The sequence below is a fragment of the Panthera leo genome, chromosome B4 (assembly GCF_018350215.1).
Source record: "Panthera leo isolate Ple1 chromosome B4, P.leo_Ple1_pat1.1, whole genome shotgun sequence".
NCBI lineage: Eukaryota > Metazoa > Chordata > Mammalia > Carnivora > Felidae > Panthera > Panthera leo.
Window position 1 is genome coordinate 64,532,853 of NC_056685.1, and position 27,406 is coordinate 64,560,258.

At 38.4% G+C, this 27,406-nt stretch overlaps 1 protein-coding gene across 3 annotated transcripts in view; it reads left to right on the plus strand.

Moving 5' to 3' along the window:
* The window catches only part of FGD4 (FYVE, RhoGEF and PH domain containing 4), a 145,308-nt gene that overhangs the window by 66,133 nt on the left and 51,769 nt on the right, over positions 1 to 27,406 (plus strand). For all 3 annotated transcript variants that reach the window (XM_042946231.1, XM_042946232.1, XM_042946230.1), the window contains exons 8-15: positions 2,515 to 2,653; positions 4,927 to 4,985; positions 5,320 to 5,466; positions 11,816 to 11,988; positions 15,948 to 15,978; positions 16,198 to 16,290; positions 16,561 to 16,686; positions 21,421 to 21,561. In XM_042946231.1, the coding sequence (XP_042802165.1) occupies positions 2,515 to 2,653; positions 4,927 to 4,985; positions 5,320 to 5,466; positions 11,816 to 11,988; positions 15,948 to 15,978; positions 16,198 to 16,290; positions 16,561 to 16,686; positions 21,421 to 21,561 (909 nt within the window). The remainder of the gene's footprint in view (positions 1 to 2,514; positions 2,654 to 4,926; positions 4,986 to 5,319; positions 5,467 to 11,815; positions 11,989 to 15,947; positions 15,979 to 16,197; positions 16,291 to 16,560; positions 16,687 to 21,420; positions 21,562 to 27,406) is intronic.

Here is a 27,406-nt window from a genome sequence, read left to right on the forward strand (position 1 = left end):
GCCTCGCCCACCATTCCAAATCTAATAATATGAGCCCTCTTGAACTTTACCAGAGACACTGCCAGTCCCACCCCTGCTGAACCTTTCGGTCATTGAAACTTCCTTTGTTAGGGGAGGAATGGGTACGGCCTCAGGCCAGAATGCCACAGATTCTCACTGTTCTTACCCAAAGGTCAACAATTTTCAAAGCATAAATACTTTTCAGATCGTTCTATGCCTTTCATCAGTCTCCAAAGTACCAAAATGGTCGTTTTATCAGTTTTATCCCCCTTTCTAGTTGTGTTTTCCAGGGGGGATTTTGCTAGTCTGCTCTCTCAGCCATAACCAAAAGTCCTGCCTCTTCCCATTTACTCTTTCTTTTTCTTCTCTCATCATTAAGCACTCATCTACCTTTCTGAATACTGGCTCCTTTGATTCTTTTACTAGCCCCTTTTACTTATACTGAAATGTGGACAGAGTACAAGAATGTGGCCCTTCACATTCTTTTCAACCTCCACACCCTCTGTGATATCACATGTTCCTGAGGCTTTAACCATCATGTCCTACAGATGCCTGTAGGGTCATTTTTCTAGTCTGTTTCCTGCCTCTAAACTGTCATTGCACCTTGTTGAATGCTGGTTACACAACTCTGTATCGACATTTTGCTATCAAAACAAAGTCAACATGTTCCATTCCTGCCTTTAGCACCCAAGTACTTTTTCCATCTTGATTTTTTGTGCCTTATACAGAGTAGCTTGTGGTTATGTGATTATTAGAACAAATATTTTCTCGTTCACCAGAGTTTGATAAGTTAACTTTATCTTTCGTCACTTTTCCTCATTCTCTGTGCATTAATTTGCCTGTGAAACAGTATACTGAAGATGTTTAGTATGCTTACTGCATAGTAAGTGTTCACTAAATGATGGTGGTGGTAGTGGCCATTACTGTTTTATGAAATCTTTAAAATTCTATCTCTGAAATATCAGTCTTCTCCCTATTATGAGGCATTGTTGAGGTGTTGAAAAGAGTAGTGGACTGGGAATCAACTGAATTTAGGATTCTAGTTTGCCACTTAGTCATGGGACCTTGGATGACTTTAACTTCTTTGAGCCACGGTTTCTTCATGTAAAAATGTGGGGATCGGTAATATTTTCTATATTTCATGGATATATAATATTATATATTATAGGCTTGGAGAAAATCAAATGAGATGACTAAACTTATAACATCAATATTCTACACTTTATTAAGTAAAGTTATGATTTCCTCAGCTTCCATGGTGATTTCAGACTCTATACTTTTTTCCTGGTCTACAGTAATCCCTTCCAAACTAATATCCCCACATCTCCCCACTGCAGTAAGTTAAGTCACACTGCAGTAAGTTAATGTTAACACATCTCAAATCTAATGCTATTGCTCTCCTACACGAAAACCTGCATTAGATGAAGCAAGTCTAAATAATTCACCTTGACTTAATTACCCCATATTACCTGTTCTTCCTCAGCCCCTGTTTCCCCATACATATCTTATTGCCAACAAAACTCAACATGTTTCATGCCTGACTGTTGTTCTCCAAGGTCCCTCTTCCTGCCCTTCGACCCCGGTCTTCACTTCCCTTTGCACCAGCAGCTGTCCTTATCAGAGTTCATGTTGAATGCTCTCTTGTCTGTGAATGCTTTAGTTTCTTGTTTGCTTTGAATGCAAACATCATGTCTTAAGACAACTTTTATACCCTGCAGTGCCTTGATCATGGTAAGAGTCTAATAACTATTTTAATTGGATTCCTGGTTTGTTTAATATGAACAAGAACATGTCTTATTTTTCAAGTAATCTTTTCCCTGTCTTAACAGCTTATTGAAAGCAAAGGCTATATAGACTCAATTTTGCTGTAAGAAAAGGAGATCTATTTACAGAGTTCAGTTTCTAATGGAAAAGACTGCCGTGACCTAATGAAAAATTAAAATTTTGTGACAGATACTAAGACACTCAGATCTTGTCATTCTTCTCTGTGGAGTCTTTAAGTTCAAAGGAAATGACATTTATGGTAGCCTTGATATTAAACAGTTTCTGCTGAGTCCAAAGTCATTTAACGCAGTTGGGCCTAGTGAACCTCATTAAATACATGCATCTTTTAAAAATCTCTGGAGTCTGATTCAATAATGTGACCACACAAGCCTTTCTAGTGACTGATTGAAGTGGTTGCCAGCAATCTGAGAATTTTCTTCCTTAAAATTCTACTTGATTTTTCTTTCTGTTCTTACTCTAGTTTGGTGGGCCTCAAACTTCCATGGTGTAAGAAACTGGGATGTTTTCAAATGCATCTTCCCAGGCCTGAGCCTCAAAGATTGTGGTTTCATTATTGGGGTGGGGTTCAGAATTTGCATTTTAATAGTGCCTTAGATCAATCTAATGCAGGTGATCCACAGAACACGCTTTGTAGAGAAATCCTGTCCACGATTAAAGTTCCGTATGACCGTTTTTAGATTGGCCAACTTAATTTTTAAATCTTTCTTTAAAAAACCTCTCTCATTATAGAGACAGAAGGTGTGCGGGAGCTTGACTTTGCAGCACCACATGCTAGAACCTGTTCAACGGATCCCCCGGTATGAGATGCTCCTCAAGGACTACCTAAGGAAGTTGCCCCCTGACTCTCCAGACTGGAACGATGCTAAAAGTAAATGCTCCTCCCCCACCCCCTTTCTGCTCTGGGGTAATCAAGTGGCCAGGAAGGCTTGTGGTTAAAGAGAGAGATAAGTCTCACAGCCAACTTAGTAAGATATTGCTGCCCAAAAATAGCCTCATCGGAAATTGCATCAACAGCTCGATTAGGCAAGCACTTCTGAGCCCAGATCCCAGGTTTAGAGAAAGGCAAATCACATTTCTCATGCTGATTTCATGTTAATCATTAACTCAGAAATCTGAAACAGTAGTCTTAGAGACATCTGGAATAGCAATACACAATTACCTTCTCACAGAAAGAACACAACCATTCAGAATTACTGGTGCTGCTGGTTAATTAGATAGGTTGATACATACCAAGAAAGCTAACATGACATTTACTGTGTAAAAATAACCTAAGCAAACTTGGCTCTACCTACCCTGAAAGAGAAGAGAAAGTGATGCTTTTTAGTGTCAGTTAACATTTTCTCAGGAAAACTTTATTCCTATTCCTCCAGTTGCCTTTTATTTTTTCACTGGTTCCTAATGAATGATTTTTTTTTTAAGACTCAGGAGTTTCAATACTTTAGCTTTCTCAGGTTCTTTCAAAAAATCAAAGCATGCGACTCTCGATCTAGGGATCATGAGTTCAAGTCCCCCGTTGGGTGTATAGCTTACTTGAAAAAAATTTTTTTAATTAAAAAAAAAAATCAGGTAACTGAAAGGAAGAATGAAAATTTAAGAGATAGGGATGGCTTAGGGTCAAGTACTAACAGTGCTGCTGTACAATCTTGAAACATTGGTACTTTGCTAATAATTGCTTGTCTTTATTATAAATGAACCCTGGCAAGAGATGAGAACACAGAACACAATCTTTGGTCTCGGCACCTGGGTCTTTTTTTGAACACAGGCTTTCTCTGATGCATTTCTCCTGCCATCCAAGTGAGTCAGTGACCACAGGAACTTCTCTTCTTCCCTTTCTCCCTTTACGGTTTAGAATTATCCTGACTTGACTTCTGTTTTCCACTTCATGCCCACTTCACACTCCTCTGGGCTAAGTGGTTGGTTTTGGCGACAGAATTAGTGGTAGGACTAAGGGTGGGATGACTGCTACTCTTCCTCAAACTGCTGATCCCAGGCTATTTTGTTTCCCTCTACCTTGGAGCCTGTGTGACATGCACAGCATTCCCCAATCAGGATAGTTCTCCAAAATCTAAATAAAAATTCAGTGTCTTCTAAACTCAAAGACTTAGACTTGCCCTAAGGTGGCAGGGTCAAAAATGAGACCGTTAGCAACACTGTAGGGCATTTTATTTCTCTCTTTGCTTTCCCATTGCTCCTTAAACTAATATCGTAAGGAAATCACAGAAGTGCTTTTAGAGACCCAAAAGAGAGGAGAAAGCAACAAAAGTGCATTCTGTTCAGCCACGGAACAAAGAAGAGAATTGGGTCCAGAAGTAATGAGGTTGTTGTGGTAACAGAATTAAGCAGGCTGTGGTATTCCTAAGATAAAAAAGAAAGAGCAGGACATGATTTAGGATTGAGGGCATTCCCTGGGGTTGATCCTCCAGGAGGCCTCAGCCTCCAGAGCCCTTCCCCAGCAGCACTGGGGCTCCTACCTTGCCCACACCAGATGGCTCCTGTTCCCACCTCTCCCACTGCCTCCGCAGCAGAGCCTTCCTTCAGCATTGTCATCAGCTGATTCCCCTTTGCCCGACCAAGAATAGAACTGTGAATATGTTTCACCAAAGAAAGTTGGTTATGCGTGGTGGTTAATTTGCTTATAAAACTAATAAAATAGTACTGCTGAAATGTTGTAGGACATTGAATCAGAAGATGTAGGTTCCAGTGTGTCCCTACAGTATCATAGTTGTGTGACCTTGGCCAAGCCACATCACTCGCCATTCCTTTCATCTGCCGAGTGGAGCTAACAGACTCTCCATTCAAGGTTGTGGAAGAGTTGAGTGACGTAATATATTTGAAAGCATGTGGCGAAGTGCCTTATGCCAATCTAGTGTACATGGTAATTGTTAATTTTGAAGGTCCGTTATCTGGGTCATATATAAAAATGTGTATGACTATTTATGAGGAAGTATCCTTCAAGTTCCAAATAATCTGCTCACAAATGAAGTTCTGAAAGTATTCATTTTGTAAATGGAAGTTGCCCCTGCTTTTGGTGTCAGATGTACAGTCTCAGGTTTCTTCTTACTATAACGTTACGTTATTCAACTATCTAGTAGCGTAGTAATGACAAAATACATTTATTTACTTTTCTTTTTTCCCATTTAGAATCACTTGAGATTATATCTACGGCAGCAAGCCATTCTAATAGTGCAATAAGAAAAATGGTAAGTAATTTTCAAAGGAGTTGGAAATCTTCTAGTTAGATAATTGTCAATAATATAGCCTAATGTTATCTGTAGGTTTGGACCAAAATGAATTGGTAAAGGTGAACAAAAAAAAGATTATTTATAAAGTGTTCAGTGTTATGTGGAATAATCCTGTCCTCTTTTCCCCCCTGTTTCAATTTGCTCGGAACTGACACATTTTATACCAAATTTGTGCTTAGTCCCAATCCCTTCTGCATTATTTGGATTTTAGCTAAGGTCATTGTATTATTAAAGGCACGAAAGTAAAACCTCCCTTTATTTGGTCTTGCTGTATTTTGTTTTCATTTCCTAGGAGAATCTAAAGAAACTCTTAGAGATTTATGAAATGTTGGGAGAGGAAGAAGACATTGTCAATCCTTCAAACGAACTCATAAAAGAAGGACAGATCCTGAAACTCGCTGCTCGGAACACATCAGCACAAGAACGCTACCTTTTCTTAGTGAGTATTCTAGTGTGAGCTGGTCACGTAACAGTAATTCAGAGACGTGGTTCTGTACATCTTGGAAAAGTAGGATGCTTGTGTGCTCACCAAAGCAATTCTGTCTAATCTGGTTTAGTCAACACTGTTAGGATTCCACATAAGACAATGTCCTTTAGTAACTGAAACTTGTTCCTTCAAGGACTCAAATCTTAAAGTATTTTAAAAATAAATTTTCTGTGTACTTACCATGTGTCAGTTACTTCAGTAACCTACAGCTGATGACAACTTGTCTATGATGATCTTAGCCATCAGTTGTGGGGGCAGGGTATGTTTTCTCAAATTTTCCTAGTTTCAGATTCACTCTTTCCTTCAGTTCTTAGGGGCTAATGAGTACCATTCTCTGACAAGTGTTCTCTTTCGAATCCTCTCTGATCACTACTTTAATCTTTCCAGTTTGAGGAAGTATATACTCAAGGTTGTGAAGCTTATGCCTAAAATATCTCTGAAAAATGCATGAGTTTGCCACATAGTTCCTTTACATTGGAGGCAGTCCCTGTCCTTTCCTTTACTTCCTGGAAATGACATTTAGTCTGGGGCTTATCTCAAATGTTAAGAGCACTTCCTGGGGCATCCAGGCCATTATGTTTTTAGTCTCTGTTAATTCCAGTTCCTTTCTATATCTAATGATGTGATAATAATCAGAATAATAGCTAATGTGGAGTAACAATAAGCTAACACTGAGTAATAGCTAGTAAATGTTAGCTATTGTTGTGATTGTTATTATCGTCCAAGAAACCAGACACATTGGTCATGAGGCTTGCCCAGTGAATGGCCCACGATACCTTCTCAGGATGTTACTCACATCTGACTTTCTGGTGCAGGACAGTCCTCTCATCAGCCATAATATGAGTTTATTTGGGAGCTTACAGGGTTTTTTTTTCCCTCTGGTTACAGCCTCCTTTGATAGGAAAACTTATAGGAACTAATTACCATGCATAGTAGTATTCAGTATCTCTCATTTTTCAAAAAGAACATTTGGTCACCATATTTATTACCTAGCAGCTCTTCCAAGTTTGTATACAACTCAAGAAAATTGAAAACATGTCTACACAAAACTTGTATGTGAATGCTTATGCAGAATTATTCATAATAGCCAAAATATGTGGACATACGGATATAGTGGTATATCTATGCAATGGAATGTTATATGGCAGTAAAAAGGAATAGAACACTGATACATCCTATATGAATGAACTTTGAAAGCACTTTGACAAGTGAAAGAAGCCATTCCCAGAAGCCCATACTGTATGCTTTCATTTATATGCAATGTCCAGAGTAGGCAATGGAGAGAGGCAGGATGTAAGTAGAGGTTGCCTAGGGCTGGTGGGGAAAAGGAAATGGACAGAGTTTCCATTTGGAGTCATGAAATGTTCTGGGAGTAGATAGCAGTGATGCTTGCACAATTTATAGCTATACCAAAAACCATGAATTGTCATTTTAAAAGGGTAAATTTTATGGTATATGAATTATATCTCTATAACTTTATAAGATTTATAGATACTATCCAAATTAACTCCAAAATCTTCATTTGAGATCAACAAAAATACTTTACCACTGAGAGATCATACAGAGAGCTAAAAATGTAAATCTAGGACTTGTGATGCCATGTCAGGGTTCTGAGCTCTAATTATTTTGAAATGTATGATTGTTGTTTAGGTACAGTGAGACCACTAGATCAGGAGAAAATTGCCATGAAAAAGATCATTATACGCAGAGATTCCTCAAAGGAAAGGCTTGCCATACCATGGCGGGGGGGGGGGGGGGGGGGGGGGTTACACAAGAAAGCACCAGAGTCCATAAGGAGACAGAGGAACCAAACAGAAAATGTGAGCAAGAGTGTTTATTATGGGTTCAGTGAGAAGCAATGGGCAAGACAAAATAAACAGACTTAGGATTTGCTAGTTTACATAATTCCATCAGGCTCTGGGGTATATACTGGCTGTTGTCTGAGTGATTAGGGCAGGGGAATACTGGCCCAGGGTGTAAAAGCTCAAAAAAGGAGGTGGTTAGGGTATGGCCTCTGGATTGGTTGGTTTCCATATGAAAAGCATGCATGTAGGTCACTCATTTACTACTTCTAGCAAGTGGATAACCCGAAGAAGGACAAATCCCTCCATTGTCAGCAAAGCCCCAAGATGTCAAAGCATCAAAAATACAGATTAGGGATGCTTAGGTGGCTCAGTCAGTTAAGTGTCTGACTCTTGATTTTGGCTCAAGTCATGACAGTCAAGTTCCGTATCGGGCTCTGCACTGACAGCACGGATCCTGCTTGGGATTCTCTCTCTCCCTCTCTCTACCCCTACCCTGCTCATGTGCACTTGCTCTCTAAATAAATAAATAAATAAATAAATAAATAAATAAATAAATAAATAAATAAATAAATAAAAACAGATTAAAAAGACATGCTTAATATACTATTTGGGGCAAAATGCCTGGGAGTTAATGTCTTCCCTCTACCAATGTCTTCCCTCTGCCTTTCCCCTTCTTTTAGGTACTTAGGTAATTTCCTTTCCCTTCTTCTGCATGATTGTTACAGTTTCAATACTTGAGCTTCTAGCTCTGTGTCTAACCAATTGCCTTGGTTTAATCTTCACATTTGAGAATTATCCTGGAAATAGTTTTAGGTTGAATATCTTGGTGCAGAGCCAAATTAAGCAGCTATTTGGAGGACAGATGGCAAGGAGCCTTGGGGAACTACAGCCATAGTGTCTTTGAAGAAAGGACCCATCTTGTTCCACTTATTGTAAGCTATCAAACCTCTCTTGCCGTTGCCTCTCAGGAGAATGGAGTCCTAGAGCAAGAGTTACTGGAAAGCCGCATTCGTCTTGTGAAGACCATCTTAAAAGCATCTCTGTAGGTCCGTTCTCTTGATCCCAGCACACCCACCCACCTCCATCCCCTGCACTGTTCTTGTCGCGCACCCTCCTCTTGCCAGCACACTTTGCTTTGCATAGAGCATTTTGGTTTTTTATACATAGTAACCTCAGCAACCTTTCTTATTTTTGTCTCTAGAAAGAATATGAGGGCTAGTTTTCTGTGTCCTTCTCTGGTGGTATTATTACATTTCTCTAAAAAAGCCAAATTGCATTTAGAATCTGATTTCAACATTCAGCTGACCTTCACGTGTTTGCACGTTTTCTTGCCTCCACACCATACTTGTTTGTATTACTGCAGTGTATTCTGTTGACTAAATTATATAACCACACCTGATATCTGAATGTTTAAAAAAAAAAAATCACTAAATTATCCTACAGAATGACCCGGGAGGTTTTTATTCTTGGCCCTTTGGAGTTCTAGCCTTTATTTGCTTGTAGCTGGACAGGTTTTGATTTCCCTCCCCCATTCCATGACTTATTTAAACTTTGAATACAGAGCAGGCACTGGAAATTTTCTCCAATAATGTACTTTTTTCTTTTACCTTTTAAAACAAACTGGAATGAAACTGTCACTGGCGAGACATGAAATTGAATTGTTTCAGTTAAATACACATTTTAAGAGACTTAATACGAGTAGTTGAGGACACTGGAGATCAAGAAGGGGGACTCGCCCTGTGTTTTTAATAAAATTGAGACTGGCTTCTAGCTTAGCACTTCTGGAGCTTGCTCACCAGCCAGAGATTACATGTCCATAACGACTTCTGAGCTGTGGCCATGGATAACAAGGGATCTCCTGCACCGAGAGGGAAAGTCAATCTACTTGGTGCTGCACTTGCTATCACTTCTTCTTCAGCACCAGCAGAAACCCAGAGGCAAGGTGATAACGGCTTTCACCAAAGGAGCAGGGTTCACAGAGGGAACAAGAGTGACTACCTAATTCCTGTACATATATGGCATCTGCTACTTCGTAAGCGCTATTTTATGTCTGTCAAGAGTTCTTACTTTCAGCTGTAAGAAAGAAGAAAAAAGGTATTTATTGATGAGCATTAGATTGTGACATGAGTTCTAGAAGGGTGATAAAACAGTTATTGACCATTGAGAACGTAAAGCCCCAATTAGGAAGACTATATAAGAAGGGAAACATAATCTTGCAAGTGTAAAACAGAAAGAGAAACATCATTCATAAAACAGTCTGTCATCTTGCATGAGTGTTAACTGAAAAAACTAAATGCCAAGAATTTCCACATTCATGGACGGTGTTTCTATAAAATAAGAAGACTTTGCTGAACTTTATAAAGTGAACTGGGTACAGCATCAGATAACTCAGAAATTTTATGGCATGACATTACATTTGTCACTCAGTTTGCAGAAAATGAGGCTGTTGTTGCTGTCTTGAAAGTTGAGCCCTGTGCATGTCGGCGGCTCTCCCCTTCCTGCTGCACTGTTTATAGCCTGGACCAAATCCACTCCTGAGATGGCCTTCGTACAAGATAGAGAGAAATGTTAACACAAACAGCAGCAAGCTGTTGCATTAACCAAGCTGGATGGTGATGAGAGCCTTTCAGAGTGTTTTCAAATCCCTAAGTCCTGTGTACTGCAATGAGGCTAGTGATTGCCATACTTAGAACACAGCGGACTGTTAATAATAGGGCATAGGTCATTAGGGTTCTCTTCTAGAAATGTAAATGTGAAATGTGGTGCTGAGATGCATCTGTTAAAGTGTATTTAGTGCCCTTTTATTTCCATTGAGGAAATGAAATTTATGATGCTGGTTACAGGATGTTGCATAATAATGCACAAGGAACAACCGATGAGAAATTTGCTTTCAGAATGAGTACAATGGACAGTGTCACATAAACAGGTTGAAATGTTTTCAGAACCCATCAGGATTTCTTGTCTTGATGGCTTAGGTGGAGCCAAACGGGACCTGGTTCAACAGGACAGTTTTCTTCATTTAATCCTCTTAACAACCTGTGACTTTTAGAGATAATTATCCTGAGACAGGAGAAGTTATGTAGTGCATAGTCCCCAGTTGCCCTTGTCTTCCAAAAATATATGTGACTCTAGAAACAGTGTAAGAGACAATAATAGGAAGAAAGAAGGTAAGTATGGACCTTCTTTAGGAATCTGCCTACAGATTAACCTAAGTATTTAGTCTTTCCTCTTTCTGTATGTTTTAATATACTCAAAAGTGAATTAAATGCCTCCCCAAACTTACTGCTTGGTCCTGATTAGCAGGGGTAGTTCATTGTTGACTAGAAATGAGGTATTATACAAAGTTTGATTCAGTTTGCAAAATAAAGTCCTTCATGTTACTTAAATTTTTTTCAAATGTTTATTTTTGAGTTAGAGAAAACACGAGTGGGGAGGAGCAGAGAGAGAGGGAGACAGAGGATCTGAAGCGGGCTCTGAGCTGACAGTAGAGAGCCCAATGCGGGGCTCGAACTCACAAACCATGAGATCATGACCTGAGCCAAAGTTGGACGCTTAACTGACTAAGCCACCCAGGTACCCAGAAGGTCCTTCATTTTAAAAGCAGATCTGGTAAAGCAGATCTTTAAAAACTTTTTGCCAAAATAGATGACTTCTCTATTCATACATGACAAATTCTTAAGATGTGAGCCAATATAAAACAGTAACTTAGATTTTTATGTAGGGCTTAGTGTGCTAACCCCACGTGTTCTAAAGTAATAATTTGGGGTTTTTTTAACCTAATATTAAACACACAAAAATAATTGCTAAAAATTACTCTTTTTCTCTAATAACTATTGTAGACTTGCTTTGTAAGACACAACAATTAGAAATTTTGATGCCTAAGGGCTTCAACTTATGTGGTTGAGAATTTCAGGTCCTGGTATGTGGAAAGTCCTTAATAAATTATTGCTGAATTTAATTGAACTAATTTTCTTAATAGTACAAATGATGATTGATTTACTTAAATATCAATAAACTATGAAGGGCACCCAGTGGCTCAGTTGGTTAAGCGCCCAACTCTAGATTTTGGCTCAGGTCATGATCTTGCAATTTGTGAGATCAAGCCTCACATCAGGCTCTGCACTGACAGTGTGAAGCCTGCTGGGGATTTTCTCTCTCTCTCTCTCTCTCTCCCTCTCTCCCTCTCTCCCTCTCTCCCTCTCTCCCTCTCTCCCTCTCTCTCTTTGCTCCTTCCCCTCTCTCAAAATAAATAAAAACATTAATAATTAATTATTATGAACGAATAAAGAGAAATATGTTATAAATTTTAAAATAGGGTAATTTTGACATAGGCCTAAAGTCTCAATATAGTATTTCAATAATTTTGCTCACATAGAAAGTATGATATTCCCTAGAAATTCCTTGGAATTTTTGCCTAGGGCTACTTTTCGTATTGGTCACTTTCCTCTTTCTTCTTTGTTTTCTTACTTGTTGATGTGTGTTCTGTCTCCTTGCAGTTCAACAACATGTTGCTGTATTGTGTACCAAGATTCAGCTTGGTGGGCTCTAAATTCACAGTTCGAACCAGGGTTGGCATCGATGGAATGAAAATTGTAGAGACCCACAATGAAGAGTATCCACACACTTTCCAGGTATCTGGAAAAGAGAGAACACTGGAGCTACAAGCCAGGTGAGAGATTCATTCACACAGCTTTCTACAAGCATTGGAAGGAGTTGTAGGACAGAATAATTCTGAGGATCTTTCCCAAGTGAATACTATAGACCTCTGGGAATCTGGTTGGCATAAGAGAAGTAGTAGAAGCTCTTAAAAGGCAAGAATGATGTCTTCCCTTTTGATTCCTCTGTAGTGCCTAGGATAGTGGTTTTGAGACGGTAAAAATTCAGTAAGTTACTTTGCCTCTTCAGATTTACAGGGTGCTCAGAGAATGAAGTTGTTGCATTCAAGCCAGGGTTTTGAGACTTGTAGGAAAAGGTTCTCCCCTAACACTTCCTCCCTCCGCCCTTCTTTTGGGTGCACAGTGTTTATTGATGCTTATTATTCCATGCTAAATGTTGAAGCATCAACTGTCAGTCCTTCAGTGTCTCTGCATTTGTGGGACTTGTTGGACTTTGATGGAGAGAATATTCAGAAGAGGCAGGGTAGAAAAGGTAATGATTCTCCTGACACAGTGGAGGATACATGAAGGGGGCCATTTAGAGCCCCCTTTCTAGTGGCCTCTAGAAACCAGGACTTCTGGAAGGGGTGATTCTTTTTTGCATGCTTTATTGAACTGGAAAGAAGGCTAGAGTTCTAGCATCCATCTCTCTAACCTAACCATGTTTAGAGGGGAAAAAACAATGAGAACCACTACAATGGATCATAGCTACCTGACGTGTGAACCTCTGGGAAACAGCATGCTGTCGGATTTTGAAATATCTGCCTTAGAAGACTGTCCTCCATTTATCCTACAAAGACCTGTGTCATGGTGAAAATTGAGAACCTTCAGAAGGTCACAGATCAGAGGGTTAGGTACCAATCCTCACTCTGATGGTTCTGATACCCCAGGATCTGGAGACTCATAGAGCACTTCTGTTCCTTTTTGTTCTGTTGTACCTATAGTGTAGTTCTGAAGCTCATATGAATTCATCCTGGATACTTGGACTTAGTAACCATAAAAGCTTGAAGTTCAGACTTTCAAAAGAGAATCATTCATTCTGGCAGGAATCTGCCCAGGGAATCAGGGAATTGGTGATCTTACAGTTAGGGGAGATCCAGCAGGCTGGGAAAATTTGAAGAAATAGCCAGCCAGTACTTTGGTTTCCCACAGCAAATCTCTACTGAACCTGGCATTACTTAGGGAACTGCTAGGGGACTGCTCTGAGGATTAGAAGGTGGCATTTCAAGCATGAATTAAAAGTATAGAGGACTTGGCTTTGAATGCCATGGTTTTCCGACTTTATGGTGGGATTTGGGCCCCAGCCATTCAAACCCAAGGGAAGAAGGTATTTTGCTGTGCTTAGAGGTTCCTGACCTGAATCCTCACTCAGAGCCTGACTCACTGAGTGACTGGTTCTGGCAACGGGGAGGACTTATCAGTAGTTCTGACCCTCAGAGAAGTTTTCATTGCAGAAGAATGAAGTGCTGCTGCTCTGAAATACCAGCACACTTCCAAATCTGCAAACCTGAGACATGTCTAAACAGCAGAAGAGAGATTATCAAGGTTTCAGGGATTGTCTAAATGGGAACTCCAGCCTTCCATTAGCAAGTGGGCTCTTTTCTCTTGAGGATGGGGCTGATTCATGAGGAATTTTGTTAAGTACAGGCAGTAATCACTTTGTAGAGTTCCAGTATGCAGTACTGGATACATTTCAACTGGTATTGAAAACACGGTCATGTTTCCTTAAATTTCCTCTTCCCCTAATCGCATTGCTGCACTTATATCTATGATTACATGGTGAATCAAAGATCCAAATTAAGTGATTACTTTTCATCCAGTCTATGATTCTTTCAAGAATAGAGACAAACATTGAAAGTCTCAGAACATCAGAGTGTTACAGAGATTGCACGGAGCCCAAAATTGGATGTATGTTTGGACATATTTATAGATAATTCACTTCTGAAACCAACTGGGGGGAAAAAGGATTCTGCTTTTCTTGCAGAATGAGTCAGCCTTAAGACTGACCTCCTACAGAAGCTGTGGGACCCACTTTGCACCATGAGTTTGTGAAATCTGGATTAAAAAATTACCTCTTCAGTGTTTTGTCATATAAGCTTTCTTCTAGCATGTGCTTTGAGTAAACTAAAACTATTTTCAGCTTTTCTCAATTAACACTTTGGTGGTGTACTTCAGAATGATGTTATCTGAGTTAAATTAGTTTTGAGTACATTAAATGGATCTTTTATACCACATCACTGTGAACACATTGGGGAGACATACTTTTTTGGAAAACTCAAGGTGCTAGATCCCTAATTAAAGAGGAACATTTCTCATGTTTGTTCATTCTAGTTTACTTTTATTTAAAATCTTTTAGGTTAAGTTTAAACTTTTAAAAATAAGTTAGTTTTGAAAATTGAGACACATTACTAATACCATAGGAATTGGTGAGGCCTTGACTTGAAACTTTCTTTGTACTGTGATTTCCTTTTGGGTGTATTTTGTTAAGTGAAACTTGTTAAACTTTTTTGTTAACTAAATTTTTTTCTTAAAATAAAGATTTTTCCACAGTGACCAAAAAAAAAAAAAAAAAAAAAAAAGAAGAAGGGGAAAAAAAAAAAACCTCTTACATTCTACTTCCTCTTCCATATTTAAAAGAATATAAAGTATTCTGTCTTACATAGTTTTTATTTCATGGTTTTATGTTACTAAATGTATGTAAAAACATAGTAATAAGTAAGTTAGAGGAGTAAAAAATCTGCCATGACTGAGAAAGTAAAACAAAAAGCATTAAAGACTTATCAAGTTTCTTTGCATTTAAAAGCCTGAGAGCAGCTAGGAAATAACTATGATTACAAGGCAGTAGAAATAATTTTATCCACACAGGCCACTGCAGTAGGGAGCAATCTTTTTTGAGGAGCAAGAGTGAAGCCTTCCCCAGTAAGAGTCTTGGTCCAAGGATCCCCAGGTGAACAATAAGCAGAATCTTCCATTTGACAAGCACGGATTCCAGCTGCATTCTTGGCACATCATGATGCTCAAGAATAAATTTGCTAGAAAGATGGATGATGTCACAAGAGCCAAGCTCCTGCTAGACTCATTTATATGTGACACCTGTAGGAGCGAGGCATGTGACATTCAGGCTGGAACTCAAACTCAGCCCTAGCCTAGCAAACACATGCAAACAAATGGAGCCCCACTCTTTTGACATTCTTCAAAATCCCCCAACTTGAAGATCTAGCTCAGGCCAGAGTCTACTAATGAGGACTTTTCTAACACATTCTGTGACAGCAGCCAGCTGTGTAAGCTACCTGCAAGGGAGATGAAATAAAGAGAATTTGCCTCAATAGGAAAAAAGAAGATTTGATTATAGTCAAGGAAATTTTTTTTTTCCCAACAGAAAATTATTAAGTACTAGAGTCCATTAATCTGTGAAACTTCCTTCCTACAAGCATCTAAAAATTTTGTTTTGCTTTATCTGTAATAGGTTAAGTACAGTATTGCCTAAAACTTTCTAGCAAAATTATTTATCAGAGGAATATTAAATAGCTCCCGAAGACCTTTACAAAGATATTTCAGATTCTAGAGGATACATGTAATGTTTTCTAAGATGAACTGTGACTAGTAGCCTTTGAAAATCTCGTGTGTTTTCTTAAAGGTGAATTGGAAGACTAGTTGTATATCTGGTATAACTACATCTACGTTACCTAATATGTTCAGCTAGATGATGGTTATTAAAAATAACATCAGGGCAGTATATTAATGGAAGCTAAACTTAACTTTCCCACTCAAAAATTATGTGTACCATAATTTTGTTTAAGAATTTGTTTGTTCACTTGCCAAAGATTCTGTTTAATTTTTGTTGAAACTTCTTCCTGGACATCCCTGAATTTTCCAGAAAGTTGAAACAACATCAAAGCATAGTTTTATTCTTATTCACAAGTTATAACTCATTAATGTTTTCTGCATTCACTTATATTCTGTTTTGTTTTAGTTCTGAGCAAGACAAAGAAGAATGGATCAAGGTAAACCGGATTTCTATTTTCGTTTTTGTTTTTTGGTAACCTTTGTGTGTGTACACAAACATGTACATATTATAGCGTATACATACATCAATGTCATAAGAACAAGGTCAGTTAATTCTTAAGGTCATTTTCACATCATAGATATTTGTTTGATAAGGCATTTTCATTAATTTGCAAGTGACATTTTAATGTGTGCTTTGAATCTCATTTATATTTTAGGCTCTTCAGGAGACCATTGATGCTTTCCATCAGAGGCATGAAACCTTCAGAAATGCAATTGCAAAGGATAATGACATGCACTCAGAGGTTTCTGTAAGTTGAATTAAATTCTTTAAGTTATTTTCTCTCTGCAGTTGCAGAACTGGCTAGACAGAATCTCATTTTTCCTTACATGAATACAATAGCGAGTGCCTTTTTGTGCTGCTTAAACTTCTTTGTACCTTTTATTTCTTTTCCTGGGTCTTGAGTTTCAGAGCATGATATAAGCAATGTTGTTGAAGTGCTTTTTAATAAATAAGTAAGTAAACAAATAGATGGAAATGACAGTTTTTTCTATTAAAATTGAATCTCTTTCTTTTTTAGACTGCTGAGCTAGGGAAAAGAGCCCCAAGATGGATCCGAGATAATGAAGTAACGATGTGTATGAAATGCAAGGAGTCTTTCAATGCACTGACAAGGAGAAGACATCATTGTCGAGCATGTGGACATGTAAGTGAGATTTCTTCATGGTCATGAAGGCTGCTAGTAACTATATAAGTGTTGTAAAAGCATCAAGTTTGGAAAGGCAAAAAAAAAAAAAGAATCATTCAATTAAATAAATTACTTAATTGATAAACTTATTTTGATGACAGCTATGTGCAGAACACTGTGCTGGATCATGGAGAAAAAATGGTAAGCAAAATGATAGCCAGTTTCACCTAGTTTACATTCTAATGGAGAAAATAACCAAAGTCAAGTAAATGGACAAATAAGCATTTTAAATTACTACAAAGACACCAAGAAGGCAATCAAGAAGTTAGAATGGAGAATGATGTTAACAGAGGAGGACTTGGAACCAATTTTACTTAGAAAAATGAAAACCTCTCTGAGGCACAGATATTTAAGCTGGTGCCTAAAAAGTGAGAAAGAGCTAACCATGGCAAGGGAGGTGGGAAAGGCATTCAGTGGCTCCGTATGTCAGAAGAACTGAGATAGGAGAAAGTTGGGTCTGCTACTGGGATGCCAGAGGTAATGGGGCTGGAGCCTAATGAGTAAGAGGAACTGGGGCATAAGAAATAGTTAAATAGGTAAATAATAGTTAAATAGTTAAATAGGTAAATAATAACCAAAGGAGTTGATGTCTCTGAGAAAACAAGAGTTGGAACATACAGCATAAATGGAAGCTCAGGCTTTTGATGGGAGTGGAAAACTTCCCTCCATTATAACAGAAAGGAAAAAGGAAATGATGGGTGCAAATGTGGGTGTTTTTGCTTTTGTGGTAGGAAATTTTGTCATTGAAGTATGAGGAAGAGTCATCAGCTGAAAAAAGAGGGAGAAGAGGGATGAGGGAGATTCGAGAAAGAGGGTTCAGTATGATATAGTTGTCTCTGGGCAGGGAAGTGAGCCTCCCAGAGGAACATGTGTGGACTTCTGTGCCCATTAGAGGTTTATGGTTATACATGTAAAGGGGCACGCAAAACTCAATAACTCAGGCCAGAGGGGGCTGGTGACAGGTTTTCAGCAATTTGAGCTGTTTCATATGGAAAGAGTGAGGGAGGAACAAAGCATGAAATGAAACAGGAGAGAGAGAACAGCAGGCTTTTGATGGCCTTGTGTACCAAGTTGAAGATTATATACTTTCTTCTAAAAAGCAACAAGTAAACAGAAGGGCAGGCATTGTGGTGCCATGATTTAACATATTATTAGTATGCTGAAGTGCAAGACTTCTTATTGATCATTCATTTAGATTGGTCTTTTACTGCAGATTTATTCTTCTGCTTTCCTCCTAAGTTTTCTCAGTGAAACAGTTCTGTGATCAAAGTTCAATTTGATAGCAAACTTTCCCCTCAGGGTAAGACTTTTTAATCTGTCATTGAGTTTGCTTGAAATGATTTTGGGTATTGACTGACACACTTGCCTTGTGTTCAAACAAACGTGTTTGAATGTGGATTACCAAAATACTATTATATGAGTTGGAAATAAATAAGAGAGTAGCTGATATGAATATGTAGATGCAGGCATGTTTAATTCTAAATCTTAGAGTAATTTCATTGCAATTATGAGAAAACAATGAATTGAGTTTTTTTAAATTTTTAAAAATTTTCATTTTAGAAAGAGAACATGAGCAGGGGAGAGAGGCAGAGAGACAAAGAATCCCAAGCAGGCTCCACAGTCAGCATGGAGCCCAGCATGGCGCTCAATCCCTACGTCCCTGGGAATACGACCTGAGCTGAAATCAAGAGTTGGTCGCTCAACCAACTGAGCCACCCAGGCGCCCCAACAATGAATAGTTTTTTTTTCTATCATGAATTGTATATGCTGTGAACCTAAACTAAAAGTTTTACTACTATTTATATAGTTTTAAATAGTTTGTCCACTATAATTGGGAGGAAATATGCTTTTTGAAGCAAGAAGATGCTTTTTTTTAAGTGTGTGTATGTGTGTGTGTTTTATGTTTTCATTTAAATTCCAGTTTAACAGACAGTGTAATATCAGTTTCAGGTGTACAAAATTGTGATTCAACACTTCCATATAACAAGTGCAGTCTTTAATCCCCATCATCTATTTAACCCATCCTCTTACCCACCTTCCTCTAGTAACTATCAGTTTGTTCTCTATAGTTAAGAATCTGTTTCTTGGTCTGCCTCTCCATCTCTCTTTTTTCCCCCTATGCTTATTTTGTTTCTTAAATTCCATATATAAGTGAAATCATATGGTATTTGTCTTTCTCTGATATACTTTGCTTAGTATAATATTCTGTAGCTCCATCTGCATTGTTGCAAATGGCAAGATTTCATTCTTTTTATGGCTGAGGAATATTCCATTGCATGTGTGTATGTATGCATTATGATATATATATTTATAATCACCTCTTCTTCATCCATTCATCAGTCAGTGGATACTTAGGCTGTTTCCATAGTTTGGCTGTTGTAGATAATACTGCAATAAACACTGGGGTGCATGTATCCCTTTGAATTAGTATTTTTTGAGTAAATACCTAGTAGTACAATTGCTGGATTATAGGGTAGTTCTATTTTTAACTTTTTGAGGAACCCTCCATACTGCTTTCCGGAGTGGCTGCACCAGTTTGCATTCCCATCAACAGCCAAGAGGGTTCCCCTTTCCACACATCCTCACCAACACCTGTTGTTTCTTGTGTTGTTGATTTTAGCCATTCTGATAGGTGTGATATGATATCTCATTGTAGTTTTGATTTGTATTTCCCTAATGATGAGTGAAGTTGAGCATCTTTTCGTGTGTCTGTTGGTTATCTGTCTTCTTTGAAAAAGTGTCTATTCATGTCTTCTTCCCATCTTTTAACTGATTATTCATTTTTTGGATGTTGAGCTTTGTAAGTTCTTTGTGTATTTTGGATACTAATTCTTTATCTGGTATATGTCATTTGCAAATATCTTCTCCCATTCAGTAGGTTACCTTTTAATTTTGTTGATTGTTTCCTTCGCTGTGCAGAAGGTTTTTATTTTGATGAAGTCCCAATAGTTTATTTTTGCATTTGTTTCCCTTGCCTCAGGAGACATTTCTAGTGAGAAGTTGCTATGGCCAAGAAAATATTTTTTTCGTGTTTATTTATTTTTGAGAGACAGAGCATGAGTGGGGGAGGGACAGAGAGAGAGGGAGACACAGAATCCGAAGCAGGCTCCAGGCTCTGAGCTGTCAGCGCAGAGCCCAATGCGGGGCCTGAACCTATGAACCATGAGATCATGACTTGAACAGACATCAGACAGTTAACCGACGGAGGCACCCAGTTGCCCCAAGAAAATAATTTTTTAAACTGGGAAGTGTTTTTTGACAATTAACCTATAATAATTAGGAAAAAAATGCTATTCACTAAGAAATGGAATGCATTTGCATTATACTTATTCATTCATTGGCATTCTAAGTTTATTGTGTGCCTTATGAGCAAAATCTACAAGAATGATGCCTCACAGAGCTTACAGCCTAGTGAGTGTTACAAACACCAAATAATCACACAAGTGTATGATTAAAAACTAATAAGTACATCAATGGGGCACCTGGGTGGCTCAGTCGGTTGAGTGTCCGACTGCGGCTCAGGTTATGATCTCGCGGTCTGTGAGATCAGGTCATGACCTCGAGCCCTGCGTCGGGCTCTGTGCTGATAGCTCAGAGCCTGGAGCCTGCTTCAGATTCTGTGTCTCCCTCTCTCTCTGCCCCTACCCCGCTCATGCTCTGTCTGTCTGTCTCTGTCAAAAATAAATAAACATTAAAAAAAATTTTTTTTAAACTAATAAGTACATCAAGAAAAATAAGGGAACTTCAGTAGCATAGTGACAAGAAACAGTTCCTTATTCTGGAAGTTGGAGGAGTCTTCCTTGAGGAAGTGAAATTTGAGTCAACATCTGAATGATGAGCAAGAGATAACTCACTGAAGCAGAGTTGAGAGAGGACAGGCATATAGCACTTCAGGGGCTCTTAAGAAGCCAGTGTCACTGGGGATACAGAGAGTAAAAGGGGCCAATTATATGGGATATTGTGGGCCATCGGTAAGAATCTGTTCTTTATCAAGAGCAAAGGGAAAACTAAGGATTTTAAATAGAGGGGAAACCTATCAGATTAGCATATTTAAGACAGCATCTGGTGTTTGGAAAATAGCTTGGATGGATGTAAAAACAGAGGCTAGAGAACGCTCAGGTAAGAATGCTACAAGGACCAGTCGTGAAATTGCAGTAGTCCGAAGTAGGATGTTAATAGCTTGGACTTAGAAGGAAGATGTAGAGAAATGGACAAATCGAAAAAAAATATCTAGGAGATAAAATCAGGACTTCGTAATATGGTGACTGTATGGGGTGAAGTAGAGGTATATGTCAAGGACGATGACTCCTAGGTTTCTGACTTGCCATGACTGGTGCTGTTTTCCAGGATAGGGAGCACTAGTAGGGAATAGGTTTGGAGGGGTGGGGTGGAGTCAGGAAACAGCTTCAGGCAGGGAAGATCCTGAGTTGATTTCGGGAGCTTATTGATGAAACATCCAGAGATATGAAAGGTAAAGGTCTCCTACCTTTAGAGCAAGGAAGACAAGGATGAACTAGCAGAGCTCATCACCAACAGCGTTATAATACCGTGATAAATATTCCTAATGTTCATGGGATATTCTTGGTCCGGTAAACGCCTTAAATATTTAACTCTTTCTCATTTAGTATTACTGGAAGTGATTATTGCTTAAATCTGTATGATTATTTACTCTTCATTTTTTTTTAATTTAAGGTGGTTTGTTGGAAGTGTTCTGATTACAAAGCTCAACTTGAGTATGATGGTGGAAAATTGAACAAAGTTTGTAAAGACTGCTATCAAATAATAAGTGGATTCACAGACAGTGAAGAAAAGAAGAGAAAAGGAATTTTAGAGGTATGGAATATTAAATATTGGAGAACTGAAATTTTTATGCAAGAAATGTAGAATTGTTTTTTAGCCCTAAAGAATACAAATAGCATATTTTATTATTTCTCTTAATATTTAACAATTTGAAGAAGAAGCAAGATTCATACTTTTCTCTCATCTTGCTTAATTTTGGGATCATATTCAGTTGTGTAGAAAGAAGAGGGTCAGTGCTATGTTTAGTCAACATCATTTGAGAGTGAAATACATTAATGTTGTGAAAGCAGCTATAATAAAATATTAAGAGTATGAATTGTTGTCTCTTCTGATGCCCAACATTACAGTGTATTTTTTTTAAAGTTTATTTATTTATTTTGAGAGAGAGAGATAATGTGCAATTGGGGGAGGGGCAGAAAGAGAGGGAGGGACAGAGAACTCCAAGCAGGCTCCACACTGTCAGCACAGAGCCCAGATGCATGGCTCAAACCCATGAACTGCAAGATTGTGACCTAAGCCAAAGTCGAATGCTTAAGTGACTAAGCCACCCAGGTGCCCCTCCACTGTATTTTTTAATAGGAAAGTGTTTACCTGGTAATTTTATCATATTGGCTTCAAAAGCCACTGTCTGAAATTATTAAAATTCATATTAAATTATTACTTTATTACCTGAAAACGTCTTCCAGCTTATTGTATTAAAAACATCATTTAGCAGCCAGTGACAGTAATCTGGTAACTGCTTTGAAATATTATTAAAATATCTAGCAAGTGAATGTGACTCATATTTTTAGAATAGTCAGAACCTCCCAAGCCTGGGCACTATGATGCAGCTTGTACCTGAAATGAGTTTCACAAAGATACTAACATAAGGAATAAATTATATAATAAGGCCTTTGTGGCAGAAATTTCAAGGTAGCCTGGAAGGTCTGTGAAGAATAGGCTCATGACCATAATTCTTTGTATCTAAAGTCATAGACATACATAGTTTACTAAGAATTTCCATGCTTTATTAGGGATCAGTGACAGTTGGGGCACCCGGGTGGCTCCGTCAGTTAAGCATCTGACTTCAGCTCAGGTCATGATCTCACGGCTGTGAGTTAGAGCCTCACATTGGGCTCTGTGCTGACAGCTCAGAGCCTGGAGCCTGCTTTGGATTCTATGTCTCCCTCTCTCTCTGTCCGTCTCCTGCTCATGTTCTCTCTCAAAAATAAATAAACATTTTAAGAATATTTAAAAAAAAAATCAATGACTGTTTATTGAGCATCTATACAGTATAAGCATACAAGGGTCATTTCTGTTAAGTGAAAAAGAATCATAAACTTCAGAGTCCATTTAAGGCTGAAAAGCTAAAAGTTTAACTCTGAATTCTTCTAGGGTATATGTGTTGCTTGTAGGCAGACCTAAATGGGGCTTTCCCTGGCGAGGAGGTGGAAAGACATGTTTCACTGGCTCCCAAGAACACAGCCTTAAGACTTTTAAACACAGCAATAATATAATGAGTCCAATGACTTGTTTTAAGGGATGGGTTTCAGGTTGTATCTCTGAATTAAAAATCTCTAGGTAGTTTTCTCGAAAAACCTATATTTATTTAATCAAATAAATATATTATGTGAGGTCTTGGGGTGCCTGGGTGGCTCAGTCGGTTAAGCGGCCGACTTCGGCTCAGGTCATGATCTCGCGGTCCGTGAGTTCAAGCCCCGCATCGGGCTCTGTGCTGACAGCTCAGAGCCTGGAGCCTGTTTCAGATTCTGTGTCTCCCTCTCGCTGACCCTCCCCTGTTCATGCTCTGTCTCTCTCTGTCTCAAAAATAAATAAAAACGTTAAAAAAAAAAAAAAAATATATATATATATATATATTATGTGAGGTCTATAAGTAGAAGATAAGTATGTATATGTGCATGTACACACACGTACATGCATTTTGAAACTTGCTTCTTGCCAGCTAGTGTGTTATGTGCCTTAGACCGAGAGTCAACACACTTTTCCTGTAAAGGGTCAGAGAAACTATTTTAGTCTTTGCAGGCCAAGAGGAAAACCTGAAAACATTACTTCTATAATAAGAAAGAAAACACATTTTCACAAATTTTTACTGACGGAATTCAAAATACAATAATAATGTAGTATAGTTTTTTATCATAGGGCAATAAGATTGGAATTATTTGTAGGTAGGGGAGATAACGTTTCATTTCATTGGAGTCCAAAGTTAGTGTTCCCTGTCATCAGATTGATTTTAAATTTTATCTATAAAACTCAAAAAAATCTAAACAAATTCTTAGCTCTTAGGCCATACAAAAACAGGTGGTGGGCTGGTGGGCCGTAGTTTGCCTGCCAATGCTCCTTAAGGTATCTATGATGAAGGGCCAGTTTTATTTCCAAGCCACACAACTCAATATTTTTGTAAAATATGCAATCATGTTGCTTGCATGTCATCACAAAGTCAAATTGCTCTAAAAGTTTCTAAGTGCTTATTCCTACTTTCTGTGCTTTGTCTGGAATGGGTAACAGAGCAGTTTGTGAACCAGCACTGTTCAGTGGATGGCACTGAGTAGTGCTACCCTAAAGATTTGAGCAATTGAAAATAGAAGCAAACCACTTGCTTCCCATAATGTGTATAATAAAATCTATTTAGTCAATGATTTTGTTCCCTTTTTAGCCAGTGATATATATATCAGGGGACAAAGCAGAAAACTATAAATGGGTCGTCAAAGAGTTGTTGCAATTTTAGAACCTTTCTTTTTTTTTTTTAATTTACATCCAAATTAGTTACCATATTGTGCAACAATGATTTCAGGAATAGATTCCTTAATGCCCCCTTACGCATTTAGCCCATCCCCCCTCCCATAATCCCTCTAGCAACCCTCTGTTTGTTCTCCATATTTAAGAGTCTCTTACATTTTGTCCCCCTCCCTGTTTTTATATTATTTTTGCTTCTCTTCCCTTATGTTCATCTGTTCTGTGTCTTAAAGTCCTCATATGAGTGAAGTCATATGATATTAGTCTTACTCTGACTAATTTCGTTTAGCATAATACCCTCCAGTTCCATCCACATACTTGCAAATGGCAAGATTTCATTCTTTTTGATTGCTGAGTAATACTCCATTGTGTATATATACCACATCTTCTTTATCCATTCATCCATCCATGGACATTGGGCTCTTTCCATACTTTGGCTATTGTCGATAGTGCTGCTATAAACATGAGGGTGCATGTGTCCCTTCGAAACAGCATACCTGTATCCCTTGGATAAATGCCTAGCAGTGCAATTGCTGGGTCGTAGGGTAGTTCTATTTTAATTTTCTGAGGAACCTCCATACTGTTTTCCAGAGTGGCTGCACCAGTTTGCATTCCCACCAGCAGTGCAAAAGAGATCCTTTTTCTCTGCATCCTCACCAACATGTGTTGTTGCCTGAGTTGTTAATGTTAGCCATTCTGACAGGTGAAAAGTGGTATCTCATTCTGTTTTTGATTTGTATTTCCCTGATGATGAGTGATGTTGAGCATTTTTTCATGTGTCGGTTGGCCATCTGGATGTCTTCTTTGGAGAAGTGTCTAATCATGTCTTTTGCCCATTTCTTCACTGGATTATTTGTTTTTTGGGTGTTGAGTTGGATAAGTTCTTTATAGATTTTGGATACTAACCCTTTATCTGATATGTCGTTTGCAAATACCTTCTCCCATTCCATCGGTTGCCTTTTAGTTTTGCTGATTGTTTCCTCTGCTGTCAGAAGTTTTTTATTTTGATGAGGTCCTAGTAGTTCATTTTTGCTTTTGTTTCCCTTGCCTCTGGAGACGTGTTGAGTAAGAAGTTGCTGCGGCCAAGATCAAAGAGGTTTTTGCCTGCTTTCTCCTCGAGAAGTTTGATGGCTTCCTGTCTTACATTGAGGTCTTTCATCCATTTTGAGTTTATTTTTGTGTATGGTGTAAGAAAGTGGTTCAGGTTCATTCTTCTGCATGTCGCCGTCCAGTTTTCCCAGCACTACTTGCTGAAGAGACTGTCTTTATTCCATTGGATATTCTTTCCTGCTTTGTCAAAGATTAGTTGGCCATACGTTTGTGGGTCCATTTCTGGGTTCTCTATTCTGTTCCATTGATCTGAGTGTCTGTTCTTGTGCCAATACCATACTGTCTTGATGGTTACAGCTTTGTAGTATAGCTTGAAGTCCGGGATTGTGATGCCTCCTGCTTTGGTTTTCTTTTTCAAGATCACTTTGGCTATTCGGGGTCTTTTCTGGTTCCATACAAGTTTTAGGATTATTTGTTCTAGCTCTGTGAAGAATGCTGGTGTTATTTTGAGAGGTGTTATTTTCAATGGAATACTACGTGGCAATGAGAAAAAATGAAATATGGCCTTTTGTAGCAACATGGATGGAACTGGAGAGTGTGATGCTAAGTGAAATAAGCCATACAGAGAAAGACAGATACCATATGGTTTCACTCATACTATATGGATCCTGAGAAACGTAACAGAAACCCATGGGGGAGGGGAAGGAAAAAAAAAAAAAAAAAAAAGAGGTTAGAGTGGGAGAGAGCCAAAGCATAAGAGACTGTTAAAAACTGAGAACAAAGTGAGGGTTGATGGGGGGTGGGAGGGAGGGCAGGGTGGGTGATGGGTATTGAGGAGGGCACCTTTTGGGATGAGCACTGGGTGTTGTATGGAAACCAATTTGACAGTAAATTTCATATATTAAAAAATAAAAAAAAAAAAAAGAGGTGTTATTTTGAGAGCATTCTGTGAAGAATGCTGGTGTTATTTTGTGTTGAATGCGTAGATTGCTTTGGGTAGTATTGACATTTTAACAATATTTGTTCTTCCTATCCAGGAGCATGGAATCTTTTTCCATTTTTTTGTGTCTTCTTCAATTTCTTTCATCAGCTTTCCATAGTTTTCAGTGTATAGATTTTTCACCTCTTTGGTTAGATTTACTCCTATGTATTTTATGGGTTTTGGTGCAATTGTAAATGGGATCAATTCCTTGATTTCTCTTTCTGTTGCTTCATTGTTGGTGAATAGGAATGCAACCGATTTCTGTGCGTTGATTTTATATCCTGCCACTTTGCAGTTTTTTGGTGGAATCTTTTTGGTTTTCCATATGGAGTATCCTATCTTCTGTGAAAAGTGAAAGTTTGACCTCTTCCTGGCCAATTTGGATGCCTTTATTTCTTCGTGTTGTCTGATTGCAGAGGGTAAGACTTCCAAGCCTATGTTGAATAACAGTGGTGAGAGTGGACATCCCTGTCTTTTTCCTGACCTTAGGGGAAGTTTTTCCCCATTGAGGATGATATTAGCATTGGGTCTTTCGTATATGGTTTTTATGATCTTGATGTATGATCCTTCTATCCCTACTTTCTTGAGGGTTTTTAGCAAGAAAGGATTCTGTGTTTTGTCAGATGCTTTCTCTGCATCTATTGAGAGGATCATATGGTTCTTGTCCTTTCTTTTATTGATGTGATGAATCACATTGATTGTTTTGTAGATATTGAACCAGCCATGCATCCCAGGAATAAATCCCATTTGGTCGTAGTGAATAATTCTTTTAATGTATTGTTGAATCTGGTTGACTAATATCTTGTTGAAGATTTTTGCATCCATGTTCATCAGGGTAATTGGTCTATAGTTGTCCTTTTTAGTGGGGTCTCTGTCTGGTTTTGGAATCAAGGTAATGCTGGCTTCATAGAAAGAGTTTGGAAGTTTTCCTTCCATTTCTAATTTTTGGAACAGCTTCAAGAGAATAGGTGTTAACTCTTCCTTAAATGTTTGGTAGAATTCCCCTGGAAAGCCATCTGGCCCTGGACTCTTGGTTTTTGGGAGATTTTTGATTACTAATTCGATTTCCTACTGGTTATGGGTCTGTTCAAATTTTCTATTTCTTCCTGTTTC